At 33.0% G+C, this 17,987-nt stretch overlaps 5 protein-coding genes and 1 non-coding gene across 10 annotated transcripts; 2 read left to right on the forward strand and 4 right to left on the reverse strand.

The window, feature by feature from the left end:
* Positions 1-109: 109 nt before the first annotated feature.
* LOC131671748 (uncharacterized) lies at positions 110-1,766 on the reverse strand. Its single transcript, XM_058948424.1, has 3 exons — positions 1,560-1,766; positions 1,059-1,223; positions 110-847 (listed from the first exon to the last, which is right to left on the reverse strand). Exons 1-3 carry the CDS (start codon positions 1,627-1,629, stop codon positions 648-650), a joined length of 435 nt encoding a protein of 144 aa, XP_058804407.1. The 5' UTR covers positions 1,630-1,766; the 3' UTR covers positions 110-647.
* A 661-nt stretch (positions 1,767-2,427) lies between these two features.
* Positions 2,428-4,650, reverse strand: LOC131671757 (uncharacterized). Its single transcript, XM_058948431.1, has 8 exons — positions 4,488-4,650; positions 4,325-4,422; positions 4,103-4,261; positions 3,970-4,031; positions 3,700-3,882; positions 3,200-3,333; positions 3,021-3,125; positions 2,428-2,585 (listed from the first exon to the last, which is right to left on the reverse strand). Exons 1-8 carry the CDS (start codon positions 4,636-4,638, stop codon positions 2,428-2,430), a joined length of 1,050 nt encoding a protein of 349 aa, XP_058804414.1. The 5' UTR covers positions 4,639-4,650.
* LOC131671765 (U6 spliceosomal RNA) lies at positions 2,818-2,924 on the forward strand. The gene has a single exon (XR_009302568.1). It is a non-coding gene; the product is annotated as a U6 spliceosomal RNA (small nuclear RNA).
* A 1,257-nt stretch (positions 4,651-5,907) lies between the features above and the next one.
* LOC131671716 (protein lin-9 homolog) lies at positions 5,908-10,715 on the forward strand. Of its 4 annotated transcripts, none has more exons than XM_058948359.1 (7): positions 5,908-5,957; positions 7,495-7,825; positions 7,915-8,223; positions 8,306-8,723; positions 8,800-9,143; positions 9,221-9,467; positions 9,536-10,714. In XM_058948359.1, exons 1-7 carry the CDS (start codon positions 5,909-5,911, stop codon positions 9,725-9,727), a joined length of 1,890 nt encoding a protein of 629 aa, XP_058804342.1. In that variant the 5' UTR covers position 5,908; the 3' UTR covers positions 9,728-10,714. The 4 variants fall into 4 exon arrangements, with proteins under 4 accessions (XP_058804342.1, XP_058804343.1, XP_058804344.1 ...); XM_058948360.1 differs by lacking the exon at positions 5,908-5,957 and adding an exon at positions 6,402-6,672 and having other exon boundaries at positions 9,536-10,715; XM_058948361.1 differs by lacking the exon at positions 5,908-5,957 and adding an exon at positions 6,402-6,633.
* Positions 10,716-10,811: 96 nt separating this feature from the next.
* Positions 10,812-14,054, reverse strand: LOC131671718 (nuclear pore complex protein Nup50). Its single transcript, XM_058948363.1, has 5 exons — positions 13,926-14,054; positions 13,435-13,613; positions 12,441-13,321; positions 12,209-12,361; positions 10,812-12,143 (listed from the first exon to the last, which is right to left on the reverse strand). Exons 2-5 carry the CDS (start codon positions 13,591-13,593, stop codon positions 11,837-11,839), a joined length of 1,500 nt encoding a protein of 499 aa, XP_058804346.1. The 5' UTR covers positions 13,594-13,613; positions 13,926-14,054; the 3' UTR covers positions 10,812-11,836.
* A 260-nt stretch (positions 14,055-14,314) lies between these two features.
* On the reverse strand, positions 14,315-17,948 carry LOC131671739 (uncharacterized). 2 transcript variants are annotated; one of them, XM_058948405.1, is made up of 14 exons: positions 17,536-17,948; positions 17,152-17,407; positions 16,964-17,080; positions 16,845-16,907; positions 16,563-16,767; positions 16,315-16,491; positions 16,087-16,235; positions 15,734-15,986; positions 15,486-15,656; positions 15,273-15,418; positions 15,019-15,208; positions 14,770-14,949; positions 14,562-14,701; positions 14,315-14,487 (listed from the first exon to the last, which is right to left on the reverse strand). In XM_058948405.1, the coding sequence occupies exons 1-14, from the start codon at positions 17,745-17,747 to the stop codon at positions 14,485-14,487; spliced, it is 2,262 nt and encodes a 753-aa protein (XP_058804388.1). In that variant the 5' UTR covers positions 17,748-17,948; the 3' UTR covers positions 14,315-14,484. The 2 variants fall into 2 exon arrangements, with proteins under 2 accessions (XP_058804388.1, XP_058804387.1); XM_058948404.1 differs by having other exon boundaries at positions 14,319-14,487; positions 16,563-16,776.
* Between the last annotated feature and the right edge of the window lie 39 nt (positions 17,949-17,987).

The raw sequence follows: 17,987 nt of genomic DNA on the forward strand, positions 1-17,987 counted from the left end.
TTTGAATATTCTATGCCAATTGCTTTTCCACGTTAAACAATATTCCATGTTTTATATCGGGTATAATGAAGCTGACAAAAAATTCGTTTACTAAGTTTGATTAGTATTTCATTTTTATTACAATGTATATTACAAAATGTATAGGCGATATGTACACGAATTATAAAATTACAAATAGACATGTTCCAAAAAAAAAATTAGTTGGATTGAACGCACTGACAATTGTTAAAATGAGTTGATTTCTACGTATTTCTCAGTGAAAATGAATTTAACTATATTATTTTGAGAGCCGTTCATTATATTTTCAAATGGTATTCCTGAATTTTATAAATAAAGAACATGGACTGTGATAGCCAAGCACGGCCAAATCGAGAAACTTGGAACACCTTGAGCTTATAATGCGCTTGTCACGCACGATTCAAAACTTTCCTAGGATTAACTGTCTATTAGCGTACAATATCCAGTGCTTACTAAGAAGTAACGAGTAATGAAACTTGTTACTCAAAAATACATAAAAATCGAAAGCCTTTGATAAGCTGAAATTGGACTGCTGCTTACACGAGTCAGCCGTGCGAAGCTTTCGCGCTGAATTTAAAGTCAGTTAAAATTGACCTCGCGACAGGTCGATCGATTACTATACGTACAAGTTACAGCCAGCGCAGCGCGTACGCAGGGCTAATCACGAGGAGAGCCGAAACGATCGCCAAGCTGCTCGTGGTATTGCACAAGTCGCCTTGGCACATGCACATGAAGATCTTCTTGCCATTCCACTTGGTGTAGGCGCAGCGTTCCTCGCCGTCTTCGGGTCCACGTTGCAGGCACCAGCGCTCTGTCGCAGTGCCGTATTCTGCGAAAGTGCACGAATCAGAATTACTTATGAAATAACACTTTGCGCATTCGATGCGATTCGCTCGTGGGCAAATTGAAAACCATTGCTCGCTTTCTCGCGCTGCATACGAGAGAACGGCGAAGGAACAACGATTTTTCATTGCAATCGGATTAGCTTCGTGCAATTTATTTTTTCACGTGGAAAGTTTCACAAAAAAATCTCAAATTACCATTATTGATACTTCGAGCCTCCGTACTTTTGGCGCACCAGTGAGACACACAAGGTTGCACCTCAACTCCGTGTTCGCTCTCGATCTGCGTGACGTTCATGGTAAAAGGGTCTTTGCACGAACCCAGCTCACCTCTTGACCTGCACTTGACACATCGTTGGGTGCCTAAAATCATGTATATATTCTCCATTCATGCTCAAGATTTTTTCAAGGCTCTTATCGGCTCTTGCACAATGCTTCATCGCGAGAGCCGCTAAAAAAAAAAACTTTCTAAAAACTGATTGGCACCTTGCCGGCGCCGAAAAATCGGCAAAACCGACTGCTCGCAATGCTTCAATGACCACAACGCGAGGCTTAAGAACTGTCTGGTATGTGCGACGGTAAAATAAAATAACGTGTTTTTGGTATTCGGCGCAACAAATCCCCAAGATATATCATTGAAACCGCGTACACCCCTGGCATCGCTGTCGGTTTGCCATCTCTCGCGCGCGATGCACCTACCTTGGCTTCCAGGCGTCAGCTCGGTAAGAACGCAAATCGCCGCGAAGACGAAGACTCGTCGAACTGCCATCCTAACAACTTGCGCTTGATTTTATTTTTCACGAATATTTAGCAGCGGGCAGCGAGATTTCCAGAAGGCACAGCCATTTTGAAAACGTTCGTCTGCCCGAGTCGGGAATCCGGACACGTCTCTTGCTCGCGAGCACCTTTCACTTCTTTCTCTTCCATCTCTCTCTCTCTCTCTCTCGTCTTCTACTCCCGCCACTTCAACCGACGCCGTTTGCCGATCCCAAGTGCGTCGCATACCTTCGCGGGGGCCTTTGGGCACGCGGACGACCGTAGGCGCGATTTCGCAACAGTCCCGCCGATACTCATCGGTTTTTATTATAGGCGGCAGCATTTCATAGAGCGTTGCGTGGAATTAATTTTACCGTATATATGCTCTCGTAGCGTCCTTCATTATAAATTCTGCAACCGATTTTACGATGATCGAACGATTGCGGTAAATATGTTGTGATTAATCGAACGTCCAGTTCTTACGCAAGAAATAAATTTACGCCGAAAATGCTTACCTTTACAAAACAATAGTATTTTGTATTACTGTTACTTAAAGCTACCAGTGCTCCTGAACATTAATTCAACTACTATAATACTGCCGAAACTTTATATTTAGGGCTTGTTTAATTAATCGATGTAAAGCAAATTTATATTTAATTAAAATTTTGTTCGAATTTTACAAAAAAATCATATCTTGTAAATTATTATTGTTATTTTACCATTTTTAACAGTAACTGTTTTATTTAAATTTAATTAGATTTTTGCAACAAACAAATAATAATGAAAAGAAAAAAACAAAATTTATTGTGATTTATGCCTTTGAAAATATCTGTCTTTCCTCTTTCAGTTGTTCATAAGTCTTAATCTTGAATTGATCTCGATGTTTGCATGCTTTGATGACACCTGCACAGTAAAGAGCGGTTGTCAGCAGGAAGATAAATCCCAAAATTCTCAAATGCGTGACGAACGCTAAAAACAAAAAAAAAACTATCGTAAATGAGTCATCTCGAACTTGAATCGACGCGTCGACTCGATTTCCCCAGAGCTGGCGCTAGTCGCCGTGCGCACGCGCAACGAAGCGACTGGATGAATAATTGGCAAAGCGGTCGCTACGTGGCGTAACATCATGAACTGACTTTCTCGCGAGTGGCAGGAAATCACGATGATTGGTATATAAGACGCATATTGCATTCAAGCGTTCGTACTTGCTTCGGCAGTACATATACTAAAATTGGAACGATACAGAGAAGATTAGCATGGCCCCTGCGCAAGGATGACACGCAAAATCGTGAAGCGTTCCACATTTTTTGCCAATTCCGATTTTAAATTATTATTTATACATGCTCGTCGATCATATAAACAAATTATGTTTTATATCTTCTTCATAATTTTTTGCAAACGAACCTTCAAATAGAAGTCCGCGTTTAGGTACAACGACGACTGTGACCTGCAATATTCGCTTATCGTCGACCGTGCACGTGTATTTTCCTTGCTCCGGATCCGATACATCTATGAGTATTTTATTGCTCCAAATTTACTTGAAATGAAAAAGTGCTAGTGATTGCGTAAAACAAACAACTTACCTTTGAGGTAAATAGTGTTGTAGTGATCAACGTATATCCGCGGCGTCGAGTCCTTTTTGCGAACAGAACGACCTTTTCCCCGTGGCAAGACTTTTGAATCTCTCATCCAAATGATGTCTGATAATATTGTTGTGCTGAGTGAACGGAAGACAAATATATTGTAATTGTACCGAGGAACAATTAAACGCCTGACAAGATATTTTTGACGCGTTGGTCGCCCGAGTAGAATACCAATTTTTTATCGTAAACCACGGGGATTTCACCAAGACACGACCTTTGAATAGCTCAAACGAGCCAGCATAAACGTCCTTAGGAATTGACAAAAGCAGACAAATAAGCAAGGTCACGATTAACGTACGGTATGTTTACCAAATGAATTTATCACGTTGAACATTGGACTGTCCGCACTCGGAGTGATTTTTTTCGGGCATATAAATCACCCTCTATCGAGCTTTCGCCATTGGTGCGCCACGAAAATTCGTAACAAAAGAAATAATTACTTGGGGCACGAAAGCGTAAGGTGGCCCCCTTGAGCCAAAAGGTAGCGCTTTTTATACTTAAACTTGCGCCTTTTCTTGTTCTTCTCCTTTTTGCAAGGCTTGCATTTTTCAGTGAGTACGAATTCCGACAAGTGCCCCGTTGCGTTACTAACACTTGGAAACAGCTCTTGTAGAAATCTCGACCTACAAACAACATGTTTGGTCGTTCAAGATGAGCATTCGAATGGCGATATACGGAACACTGTCGTTTATTCAATTGTAACAACAAACTTGCAAGGGATCGTCGGATTATTTTTGAACATTTGTAGAATTTCGGAATCGCCCGTAGTACTCTGAAATAGGGGCAATGAGTTTTCGTATTCATTCGTCAGATATTCATTCAATTTTAAGCTTAAAGTATAACTTCATTGTAGTAGCATTTTAGCCGGCAGTGACCCCGCTTCTTTTTTACTCCTCGCATTTTAACGCACTCTTTGCACGGTCCCCAAACACCCCACTCTGTAACGACTTCGAGGCTTATTCCTGCTTCTCGAATACCTACAAATTCATCGATGTCCGATTCCTAAATTAATCAGTAAATGTCAGTAATCTCATTTAATTTAGATTATCAGAAAAATATGCTTGCCGCAAATTTTTTATTAAGAGGATCGAGATTGGTTTTCTTGAAATGTTCGTATGCGGCCAAATCGCCCTTGACATCCGAATTATTTGATTTAACTGTCACTAAAACGTGCGTTGAATTATAATTTCAAGCGTATCTGCCTCACGTAAAACAGCATAGGACTTACATTCTATTCGATAGTTGTGCAAACCCTTCTCCTGAGTCTCGTTTTTGCCAAGACATCGATAGATCCCTGTGTCATTTTCGTGAAATATTCTAAATATTAGGGCGTTTTCACTGGTCACGTGAACTCGACTTAACGAAACGTTATTATCCATGTCTAATTCAACCTCGCGTATTTCGTTAGATTGATCGGGATCTTGCCAGTACCATATCTTGGGAGCTTCTCTTTTATTCTGATCTTCGCTTTGTAATTGACGTACTTTTTATTTTTGTAGTGCGCATTAAATTATTTTTTATATTAAATTATTATCAATATAGTGAAGTAAAATTTCTAAGATTATTAACCGATTACATTTTATGATATATATATACTAATACTAGAACTCATTATAGAACGGCGAGGGCATTATTTTTAAAGCAGAGACTATTGTTGGAATACCAATGTAGAAACCATGATGCCAGATTTCAAAGCAAGGCATTTTCTTCAAAGAATTTTTTTTTCATTTTTAATTATAATATAATTAGGACTTCATTAAATGCGGCGCATTAACATATTTTTTTTCCTGTACTTGTAATTTTTCTTTTATCGTAACACGTTGAGCTCTCACCAAAATCTACATTCCAAAATAATTGAAGAATTGATTTCAGCATCGACAAGCAAATAATCGTCTACTTCTTCCGCATCTATTACTTTATCTTTTTCTCTGCAATATTTGTGAATGCCTGGCTTTATCTCAAGGCAAATAACAGTTGTTAAAACTGCTACAATCATAGTTACAAGAGCTCTTTTGATAATGAACTTCGTATTGGTGAATTTTTGAACTGAAAATGAAGGCAACCAAAGTGTTAATCACAATAATTACAAAAATTGATTAAGACAAGTAATTTCGATTAGCGTGTAAATGAAAATATAAAAGTTGTATTTATTTAGGACTTATAATCTTTATGTTCGTTATTATAAATTTTATATTGGCACATATCAATGGAATAACATTAAAATATCACAAACAACAATAATATTTTTATTAACCATTATTTAAAAAAAAATATGTAATCAAAGTTTGAAATATATTTAAAGTTTGATGTAAAGCGCCAGTTTGTAACTAGAAAACCGACAAGCACGCCCCCACATACAATAAAGATCTATACTATAGTTTTATATGGAATTCTTTGCTGATGGCATCAGTTAATCACCAAAAACATTTAAACAATGAGTTAGACTACTTGAAAAAAATGATATATTTTTTTATGATAAATTACGATAGATTTATTAAATACTTCAAGAGAGAAATACAGAAATGGAATTCGAAAATTCGAGTTGAGAAAGTTCACGCGGTCGTCCATCGCAGAAACATTTCGACACATGCGCAGTAAGTATTGCGAATGGAGCAGCGCGTCGCGCGGGACGAACAGTTTGGCGGCGGCATGCATCACAGTGCCAGTAGCAACGTCAACATGGCGGACGAGATTGAAAGTAAGTAGAAAATTTCACGCAAATTTCCCAAGCTATCGAGTGTACCTACGATTTTCCATCATACCTCTACTTGTCATGATCTTTTTCGAGCCTCGAGTTATCATCTTCCATGTAGTTTCTTGAGTTTGTGTAATCGTTAAGCCGAGTATTTGAAACGCCGTTTGAATTTGGCTCAGCAGTTCAAAATTTCAAAAATACAGCCGAGGTACCACTACGACCTCGGTACTTTCGAACTCCTCGTACAATCTTGCCTTAGATTATCAAATAAAACCAATAATTTTGTCGTCGCCAAGGTGATATTTGGTGATTTCCAAGTGATTATCAGTGATTTTGCGCTTTTCAAAGACCCGATTTTCGCGCTGCTGTTACGTGCGTGTTTACTATGTATCAATGTGTAAGTGTGTTTCTCTGCCACTGCAGCTGGTGTACAATGTTTAGCTTGGTTATGTTTCAGCTGACTTGCTAATAAAAAACTTTTTTGGTTTCGCGCGTCTAGCAAATTTTTTTATCATTCGATCAATACGTAGCTCGGGTATTTACGTGTGATTTCATCGATCCTGCTGCATTTTTACAAAGGCGACCTTCGAATTAGCGACAATTTAAAATAACGAGAGCAGGGAGGATGCTCGGTCGTTTCAAAAACAGCAGCACCAGGCGCAAAAATGACATTCGAATTGTGACTTTTTTGCATGGCTTTTGATAATGGCTATTTGTGGTAGTATATAATTTTTTTGTTTTTTTTTTCCTTTTCTTTTGCCTACCTGCTACTCTTGTCGCGCATCATGTTGCATTTGTTTTTTTTTTTTCGTAGTCAGTGCATAATAAGTTGTACTCACGAGCGATTTAAATGCGAAATATCGATTTGTTATTTTGAACTATTGAGAAAGATTTACATTGAACGAGGTGTTCTTAATGACTTGGGTACCTTTTTGAACTTGTTTTTTCAGTTCACTTGGCACGCTTTCGTCAAGTTTTGCGTAGTACATTCAAAGCTCGGCTCTGTTTTGGTGCTAGCAGACTCCATTTTTAATTGTATGTAATCATAAGTGAATGGAATGCAACTACAATTTTAGGCATTGAATATTCAATGTATTTTTATTTCCCAGTACATAATTTTTGCATGGTCCATATAAATACAATTTTGTTTCTAACAAATCATGATCAAGGTCAAAAGTTATTATTTATTTTAATTTATATATGTATATTTGAAGCAATGTTTAATTATTTCCCATTTTGCTTAAATATTTATGATATTATAATAAATTCTATTTCATTACTTGATTGACTTACACATTTTAACTCATTTTTATGTCAACTTTTTAAAATTTGAGTTCAATATAAAATAAATATGCATAAAGCAAATAAAAATTGAAAAAAATATTTATTTTTCAACTTTATAATTTCTTAAAAAATTCGGTCCTATATTTGGCAACTGATTCTTTAAATATAAAAAATAGTATTTAACCTTGATTATTATTAAATATGGAACTGCACCTATAAGATAAACTTTAAGTAGTAAGAACTTTTCTCTTTACAGATGAATCTGCAGAGGCTCTTTTATCCATAAAAAACGGTGGCTTTGAAGTCAACGTTAAAAGAGAAATAATGGAGGAAGAAATGGACATCTCTGATGATAACCAGAATTCCAATAATAATTCTGGTGAGCTCCAAATGGAAACTGAAGAGGAGCCATTGCAGGAGCTAGGCCCTGCTTTATTAGGTTTGCAAAGGGTTGGTACCAAACCACCCCCAAAACCTAATCCTCCTCAACCTGTCCAAGTACTCAATAGAAGAGGAATGCCAGCAAGAATAAGGAAAAAGAATAAATTATTTTACGATGATATTTTAGTAAATCATCCCCATCACAGGTAATATTTGTAATTACAAAATCTAAATATTTGTCATACATAAATGAATTGTTTATTAAATAAAAATTATTGAATTGTATTTATTACAGAGTCAAAAAGGATCCAGATTCTACACCTACAAAGTCTCCTAAAAAGATTACACGACCCTCACCAATGAAGAAACATCACAAAATTATTCATCATGAACCTAAAAGATCCATTTCCACGCCTTCTACTCCAGTCTCAAAGCCCATTAAAATAGAAAAACCACAAACGGTTGAAAAGCATCCACCACCAGGCCCTTCATCACCAGACAGAAAAATTGGCCAAAAGATTGGTATGCGGTTACGGAATCTCTTGAAATTACCAAAAGCACATAAGTGGGTATGTTACGAGTGGTTCTACAGTAATATTGACAAGTAAGTTTTTGAACTACATTTTATCTTTACATCAACATTTGCTTGCTCAATCTAATCATTATTAAATTTGAAACTTGTTCAGGACATTATTTGATGGTGACAACGATTTTATGATTTGCCTTAAAGAATCATTCCCTCAACTTAAAACGCGAAAACTTACACGAGTAGAATGGTGCAAAATTCGACGAATGATGGGCAAACCAAGAAGATGTTCTCAAGCCTTTTTTGAAGAAGAACGAAGAGAATTAGAAAGAAAAAGACAGAAGATACGCATGCTTCAACAGAGAAAAGCGGCAGATGCCCAAATCTTCAAGGATTTACCATCTGAAATTCCACTACAGTTAGTTATTGGAACAAAAGTTACTGCAAGATTAAGGAAACCACAAGATGGTCTTTTTACTGGTAGTATAGATGCTGTAGACACTAGTAATAATACATATAGAATTACTTTTGAGAGGGCTGGCTTAGGAACTCACAGCGTTCCCGACTATGAAGTTTTGGTAAGCTCGACGACATTCTAAAGCAATTGACTAAAATAAAAATTTTATTTAATCTAATGGTATATTTTATTTTTAGTCGAATGAACCACCTGAGACAATAAGCCTTGCCTCGTTTACACACAAGTTCAGACCTCGACACGTGCAATATGTACCTTCACCAGCCTATGCTATGAAATTAGCTTCACCAAATTTAAACAACGATCCACTAATATCTAATGCTACTATTACTAAAAAGACACCTGCATCTGGTACCATGAATGGTTATCCAGTAAAGTTACTCGAAAATATGGTAAAAGTTAATAAAATTTTAACTGTTAAGAAAAGTAAAATCAAGACGTTGAAGGAAATGAATAGCGAGGCTGAAAAACGAAGATCTATGCAAGAAAGTTTACCACCAGATTTTGAAAGGAAATATGCAGGGTAAATTAAAATTTCACAAATTTCATTTTTGAAACTTATATTAAACTTTCTTAATTAATGTAATAATGATCTTTCAGAATCGTCGTTGAACTTGAAAAAATGAATGCTGAACTTCAAGATTTATTGAATGACGTTCAAGGAATGTGTCAAGAAATTGCTCCCGAACCAAGTGTAGCAGCAATGCTGGCACCTTCACATCTTAGAGAAAAATGTCGACAAGAGGCTGCCGATATGGTTGCAAAAAATAACATGATAAATGAGAATGAACCCACTAGTATGAATCAACTTGTTACAGATCTCACAGCTCTCATGCTGCAAGTCAAAGTAAGTAATTTCAAAATATAAGAAAAAGAAATAAAAGTAATTCATATACTAAATGTAAAATTTTTTAGTATCTATCAGATTCAGATAGAAATGCTTACGAGTTGAAGGTACTACAAGGAACTATGGAGCAAATTAGATCGAAACTTTCTCCACAGAACCAACAAGTTTTTCAGAATTGTGTTGAAATTCACATGCAACACATACAAGTGGGATTAGGACAAGTAGGTGCGTTAACGCCTTTTATGGCGCAAAAAATTTAATAATAAATTTTTTAATGTTTATAATTGCATCAAAACAACGGCAAATATTGTTGCAAACGTTTATACCGATATTGGCTTATCTCGAAAAAACGCCATTTCTTTGAATAGATGTTTATGTGTAAAGATTATTATTTCATAAATTTAAGAATAGAGTTTTATAGAAAATTGTGTAACATGCATCCTATATTTTACGTTTACTTGTATATAAAAGAATTTCACGTTAATTATGCAAACTTAACGTTCATTCATAATTACATCCTCACATACATCATCTATTATTTTATCAATGTTAGATAGGTAATTATACATTAAGTAAATTTTTATTTTCCAACTATTAGTTGGGATAGAGTAAATTGAGAATGATATTCGCAAAATTGTCATACAATTGAAGTAGTTGACGATGAAATAATTATAGATCAAAGAAATTATTATGTATAAAATGCTTTTTAGCAGAATCAATTTCTTCGAATGGTATATATGTATATATATGTATGTCTCATATGTATATACATATATATATATATGAGACATTATATAGTTCATTTAAAAACACGAAGAATGAATAATGTTGCATAGTTGTGTTTTTATAAAGTGAAACATTTGGAAACAAAACTTACTTTTATTTAAAGCAGAAAAGAAATAAGAGCCAGTTTGTTAAACAAGCATTAGCATTTTCTACTTTTTAAAAGTTTTTGAAGAAAGGAAAATACTATTGAGAACTGACTTTTATTTCTATTGAAAAGAATTATTAAAATTTATCATCTAGCGTATTTTAATTAAAAAAATTAATGAAGTATTTCTCACACTGTTAGATTTTAAAGTGTCATAAACGAAACAAATACATCAGTAATAACTATTACATTAACAAGGATTTTCATGATTAACAAGTGCAGACGTAGATTTAGGCATTTTTTCCGTGTAATAGCAACCTTTGTATTTCAAACTTCAGCTACATAAATTGAACATTACTTTAAATATTGTGTAAATAAACAACCATTGAAAAAAAGTACTAGTATTTATTTTACCACCCGATTTATTTGATATATACTATCAAGGTGACGATAGGTTTCAATGATGTTATTCAATTTTCAGTTTAGCAGCAATTTATTTATGTACAAGTTATCTATTTCGTTTACTAAATTATTTTTTTTAAATTTGCAATTGTATACTAATGGCAGTGGAAATTATATTCCACATTCAGTTCTTACATTTGAGTTGCATAAAAAAATAACTGTCTTCAAACACAGTATAAAATAATATGCAGAGTCATACATGTGAATGCACAAATATTTCAGTGGTAATTCATTAATGTGCAATCGAAATTTTTGGACAAAGTATTCTCACGCTGTGCATGTAAACGCTTCATGATCAAAAATGCGTCTTACATACCTGAATATTCTGAAATTCTTGCTACAAATTTCGGCTTGCACTTTATCAATTTTTTACAATTATCTACAATTAAAAAACATTTAAAAAAGATCTACAAAACATTTAATGAAAAGGTCAATCAACGGAAAAAAGTCGTCGATTCAACTAATTTGCTTTTCTGCAAATATCTCATCTTAAATTTACATAACTGGTTGTATTATCAACTATACAGGCTTTTTTCAGGTACGTAGCAGATACATTTTTACACAAAACGTTAACTTGCTATTTCTTTTCTTGGATTATCTCATTCTTGCAGTATAATTCAAAGGCGCTGACACTAGTGGATTTAATTCAAGATAATGATAAATTACATACTATTGAAAAGAATTGAGTTAAAATTGAAAACGTAAAATATTCTAAAATGAAAATTATTTTTTATTATAAAATAGTGTACTAATAAACAGTTCCGTTTGTAATTGCTACAATTAACAGAATTTTTTAAATTATCACAATTATTTTCAATTTGAAAGCTTTCTTTATTTTATAGGAAGTTACGCGAACACAAGATTATTATCAATATTTAGCTGAAATATTAATAATAGCTATACCTTAAACAGCTACGGAAAAAAATGCTTGAAACAAATCCACCAGTGTCGTAAAATATTGAAACATCACGAAAACGGACATTCTTCCCATGAACTAAATAATGTATTAAGTAAGCCCCAAAAATTGGCAAAATCATTATTTTTTGTGCTTCTCAAGAGCCTCGAATAGAGCGTCGGCCTCTTCAGATGTTTTGACCCTAAGTAGAGTTGGAACGGGCTGTGTATCCGTGTTTGGCAAAGGCACACACACCAACATTATGTTTGTCTTATTCAGGCGTTTTATCGGTATGCTCTCGCTTAGCAATGTATTCAGTAACAGATTTCCTAAACAGTTTATAGCACGCACGATCAACTGCATTTTTTCATTAGGAGCTGGTTTTAAAAATAAAGTACCCACTCCTCGGTCACTGTAAATGGTATCCTTTTTTACAAAGACTTTACACCTGCAACAATGAAAAATACTCATAAATTTTCTATTTAAAATTACATTATTTAAATTGTTTCTTACTTCTGTTCATAAATTGATCCTTCTTCTGTGACTGGTTTGAAATCTGGTTTTGGTGGTTCATCGTCTTCATCCTCTTTGTTTTCATTTTCAGCTGATTTTTCCTCTGGCTCTGTTGGTTTTGCTGCTGGTCGTCCAAATGTGAAAGGCTTACCTCTGAAGAAATCAATGTCACAAATCAAACACTGTTCAATTCAATAAAATATAATATTATTTTTAAATTCTTGATATATACCCTCCAAAGCTGAATCCAGTAGAAACTGTACTTGTGGTACTTGTGGGGGTCTGACCAAAACTAAACAATCCAGGATTATGAGATATTTTTGGAAAACTCAATGATGTTGCAGGTTTTTCTTCAGACTTTGTTTCACTTTGCTTGGTTTCTGATTGTGATTTCATTAGAAAAGGACTTTTGTCAGAAATTACAGTTGATGTTGCGCTAAAGGGACTCTTCTTATCTCCAGAAAACATAGTTTTTCCACTCAAACCAGAACCACCAAATATTGATTTTTCTGGTTTCCAACTACCACTAAAGCTTTCAGTGGTAGGTTTTGGATTGGAACTGCCAAAAATGAAACTTTCTGGCTTTTTCTCAGTTTGACTTATCAACTGAGTTGTTTCATTCGACTTGAACTCTAATTTCCCTTCAGACTTGTCTACCAGTTTTGTGCTTTCAAGTTCCTTACCATGTTTTGCTTCAATGTCTTTCAAATACTTTTCATAATCACGAAATATTGGTGTTAATATGCATACTGGATTTGCATCCACATGAGTTTTTATCCATTTTGCAACACTTTGATTGAGTCCTTTCAACTTTGCATAATATTCTGGAGGCCTTTTAGGAGAACTACTTTCAGTAGATACTGATTTTGTGTCTTTTGACAATAAGGGGCTAGAGGATGTTGAAGTTGAAGACATGCCTATTCCGTTTTCTGCAATCTTTGTTGATCCATTTGTTGTTGGAGTCTTATTAGGGATGAAGCTCGAACTTGACGAACTAGCTATACCACTATCTGAATTTGTTTTTGATAAGAAACTGAAAGGTGAAGAAGTATTTGTTGCAGTAGAAGTACTTTTGAAGCCTGTAAATGAACCAAATGCACTTTTTGTTGTATCCTGCAATGAAAGAATACAAACTGTAGAATTTCCATTGATAACTGTACAAAATTAAAAGTTCACTGAAATAATTAAAAAACATAAAAATTCAATCAGTTAAATCAAATAATTACGTCTGTTGACCCTCCAAGACGTCGTTTTGCTGTTCTGACAATACGTCGGTTCAACACTTCCTCTGACGCTTTTTGAAATGTGCCAGCTTCTTCTAGTTCATCCTCTTGATTCCAATTATCAGCATTAAGATCAGATGTTGCAGACCTTTTTCCTGCCATAATTTATAGTAAACCTATTCCTGTAAAACGAATAACAAAAACCAGCTTACTTTCGTCAACAAGTTATGAAAAACTTCACACCAAAAAAAAAAAAAATATATAAATTTAATTGACAGATTCATCAAATCTATTATAAACATTATTATAGATTCACGAAAGATAGAGAACTGAAAACGAAGAAAATAAGTAGTTATTATTAAATATTGTTGCAAGATCATTAAAATGCGTTCAACTAAATGCACGAACATGTAAAATCTTAACCTCAAAAAATATACAATTATACTCATCGATATTTTAAAATATATTATGTAAAGAATTTTGATTATTCCTACCCTATAATATCTCGTTTTGGGAATGCTAAAACACACTTGAATAAATTTAAAATTAATTTATAAAAATTGAATCTACTTCAAAAACCAGAGATTCACGCCTAAAATACATACAGTACTCAGGGCGGGCAGTGGCGCTTTTCGGAGGAGCGCACCAAAAAGGCGCCAAATCGAATGACAGGTGCTGCTCCAACATTTTTACAGAAATGAAATATTTATTACATTTATAGATTATTAAGCACATAACTTTGTTAATGAATGTTGAACATATTTTAAAGAAATTAATTTATATTCAACTTAAAAGTACATAAGAAATTTGATACTCTGATACCTACTTTAAAAATGAGTTATATTTGAATAAACAGTAAAGAAAAATATAAGTTTTTATTGTTTACTGAGCTTATAGTTGATTAGAGATTATTTATCGTATATAAAATTGAACATTAATACAGAATATATTCTTTATTTGTACATACAAAATATTTTTAAATGATTAGTCTATTCAACTCCTGTTTTATAAGAAAAAATATTCTATTGTTTGGTTGTTCATAATTTAATTATTTTACTGAAAAAAATACAAATTTTGTAATTATTAATTAATAGAAGTTAATAGATTCTGTTGTTATAGAAGAAAGTTACCAATTTATTCAGCTTCATTTGACGAGCTACTTTTTTTGTTACTTCCTCAGACATTGTATGATTTAACAGATTTTTAAGTATTGGTATTTCATGTAACTTCGAATGATTGAATATAATAGTTATTCGTTGTTCAGCCCTTACTAGAAAAATAACAATTAAAATGTTATCATCAAATAAACAATCCATTCATATATATTTATAAACTTGCCTGCGCTGTTTGGATTGAAATATACATTGCCATTGTTGATCATAGGCATTTCTAGTATACTTCTTATTCTTTCTGCACAAGATTCAGTGGTACAGACAAATAGTGAAAAAATTTTTTTAAAACAGTAATAAACTTTGGTCATCTCATTGAAAGGTATGACAATGTTTTTGAAAACATGACCTAAAATAATAAAACATAATTATTTTTAATATTAGGATATTTATTTTCTATCTGAATTGAAATACTTACTACCAACTTTTGGCACATGAAAACTCAATCCATTGGTGGAAATTACGACATTGGTATCCAATTGCACACATTTGTAAGTACCTATTTTTACTGAATTAGATACAAAACTGACACGAATATTTTTGTTATTACTATCATTAGGTTCTGATGCTGCATTCACATTTAGTGCAATTGGGTTTATTAACTCAGTCTGGATGAAAAATTTCGTACAATTCAAAATTTCATTTTTTTCAGTTATAAACAATTAATCTTACCGTTTTTGAAAATGATTTTATGAGAATGTTATTTGCAACGTTTTCATTCAATTTTTCTACCAATCCAATTTTAAAAAGTTTTTGTATAATCTTACAGTTTTCAGATAATTGTTGAGGTAGAATAATTATTTTATTGCGTGTCTCATCTTTAGAAAAAAATGTAGCAATTAAAAACATGCTTTATTTCGCACATATATTTCATTAAAAACAAACCTCCACAATCAGGATCTAGGTGAGTTGGATCATTCATGCCAATTGATGATCTAATTCTAGCTGCAGCTTCAGCACTTATATGTAAAAAAATAACTGGGCATGCTTCAGAGAAACTTATTCTGAGTTTAACTATTTTTTCAATTTTGACATACACTGTTACGATTGAAGAAACTGTGAAAAAAATTCAATAAATAAATAAGATCTTAAATCATTTATTTTACTTAATCATTGTTTCAAACAAGCTTTACCGTTTATTAAGTGTGGTATACAAAATTTTATACCATTTATATCTATAGAAAATACTCTTCTTTTAGGGTATTCAAATGTTCCTACCCTTAAAACCCGACAGAAAAATATTGTGCATAAATTTTTATTTTTTTTGACTCCTATGTCATTAGTATTTTGTATTATTTTCATTTCACTATAGCATTCACTCTCGATAACGAGATTATTTGCATTTGAAGGTGTTTGATGATTTGTCGGCGTTGCTGGAGCGTTCGACTAAGAAATGTATAAATTAGTTTTAATTATCAATCCACATTAAACCTGCAACTTTTGAACAGGGATATATACAAAAAATAAGCAAGGAAAAAATACTAACAGTCATAGGAATGTCTCTTCCTAGAAGACTTTCTGCATAATTTTCATTTATATCTATTGTTGGAATATTTTTGAACAACTGCCTTATTATTTCTTTGGATTCATCACTGATTACTGAAGGTAAAATTACTATTCGCTGATGAATGGCATCTACAATTAATAATTTAATTTTAATGTCTAAGTAACGTGTATTTTTAATATAATATGATAAAAATAATTTTTAAATTACTCATGCTTCCAGCATCTATGTAAGGTCCGTTTGGATCATTCATACGCAATAAATTTCTTATACCTTCAGCAGCTTTTTTGGTCACAAAGAAAAATATCGACGGTTTGATATTGGAAAAATGAGTGAAAACTTTGGTAATTTCATCTATTTCAATGTTTAAAATTACAAATTGCATGCCTAAAAAATAATGGTACAGCAATTTATGATTTAAAAGTTTAAATGTAATATTTATAAATAGCGATTCCAACCTCTTTTAAATGTTGGCACAAAAAATGTTAAGCCATCTTTTGATATAAATATACTTTTGTCTTGAGAATATCCATAAGAACCTATTTGTACAGAATAATTGTCAAAGCAAGTTTCTAAATCTCTATTTTCTTGAGGATGTTCTTGCTTTAATATTTTTTGATAAATTATTGATAAAGCTGAAGAATTTCCATCATTGATAGTTGCCTGTACTTGCTAATAAAGGTAATTAGTTCAACTGAAGTAATCTTAATAAATACTGGGAATTATATTACTATACCAACCTTGGGTTCTAATTCTGGTTGAACATTAGTTTTATTTTCCATCGTGTCTTCAATTTTTATTTTCTGAAATGCATAGTTGATTCAGATAATATGTAAAATGAAGCATAATTTCAACAAACCTTTTGTAGAGGTACATTATCTACTAAATTATGGTTGTTACTGGGAAACGTTATAGGGATCAGACATTGATTTTTCCTTTTCTTTTCATTTTCTTTAATTATTTCTTGTTTTTTTTCCTGCAATAAGATCCAATTTTACATTGATTTTTGAAAAATATTGTTAAAACTAATGACAATTCCAATCGAACCTTTTCCAAAACATTGAAAGAAGAATCATGATAATTAATTGCTTGATGAGCCTCAATTTGACTGTTATTAGGCCTTTCAACTTCAAATTTGTTAGTAGAATTCGGAACTCTTGGCAAATTTGTATTCACGATAGATACAGTAGCTGGATCATAAACTTCTAAAACTAAATCTGATGCAGACAATCCACTATTTTGATCATCAATTTTAGATGTTAATACATATTTTAAAATATCCTCAATTCTCAGACGATACTTCCTAAATGTTTTGTTACGATATATATCAATAGAATTAAATAATAGAATAGCATTAGTAATTAAAAGAACACACGAAAACATTTGAAGATTTTATTTATTTAACAATCACGTAATATTAAAAATATTAACCTGGCAATATGTTCATCTCTGAATATAATTCTGAATAGTGGATCTACCTGAGGAGTTGTATGACTGCACTTACAAGAGCATGTGTATCTTGAAGTAGTTTCTTTTGTACTGAAATTTTCTGGCATTTTATTTGAACTAACAATAAAGCTGTTACAAACATCGTCATTGCCGTCTTCCGAGTCCGACATTAAATTTACAACCGGCAAACTCATAATTAGCGGAACAACAATAACAAATTTATTTCCCTGTCACTCATTCATCAGAATACAAATAATAAAATTTACTTATTACCCATTCAAATTAGAATACAAAAACATATATTGTTTAAAATATATTTTAAATACAAAACTCCAGAGCATTACAAAAAGAATTATTACAAAATACAAACACAGTAGGGTTAAGAGTACGCACCGTTTAACGTATCCCACGTGCAAAGCATGCATATACACATT

This window comes from Phymastichus coffea, unplaced genomic scaffold (genome assembly GCF_024137745.1).
Source record: "Phymastichus coffea isolate CEN01 unplaced genomic scaffold, Cenicafe_Pcof_1.1 PCOF00134, whole genome shotgun sequence".
Taxonomy (NCBI): Eukaryota; Metazoa; Arthropoda; class Insecta; order Hymenoptera; family Eulophidae; genus Phymastichus; species Phymastichus coffea.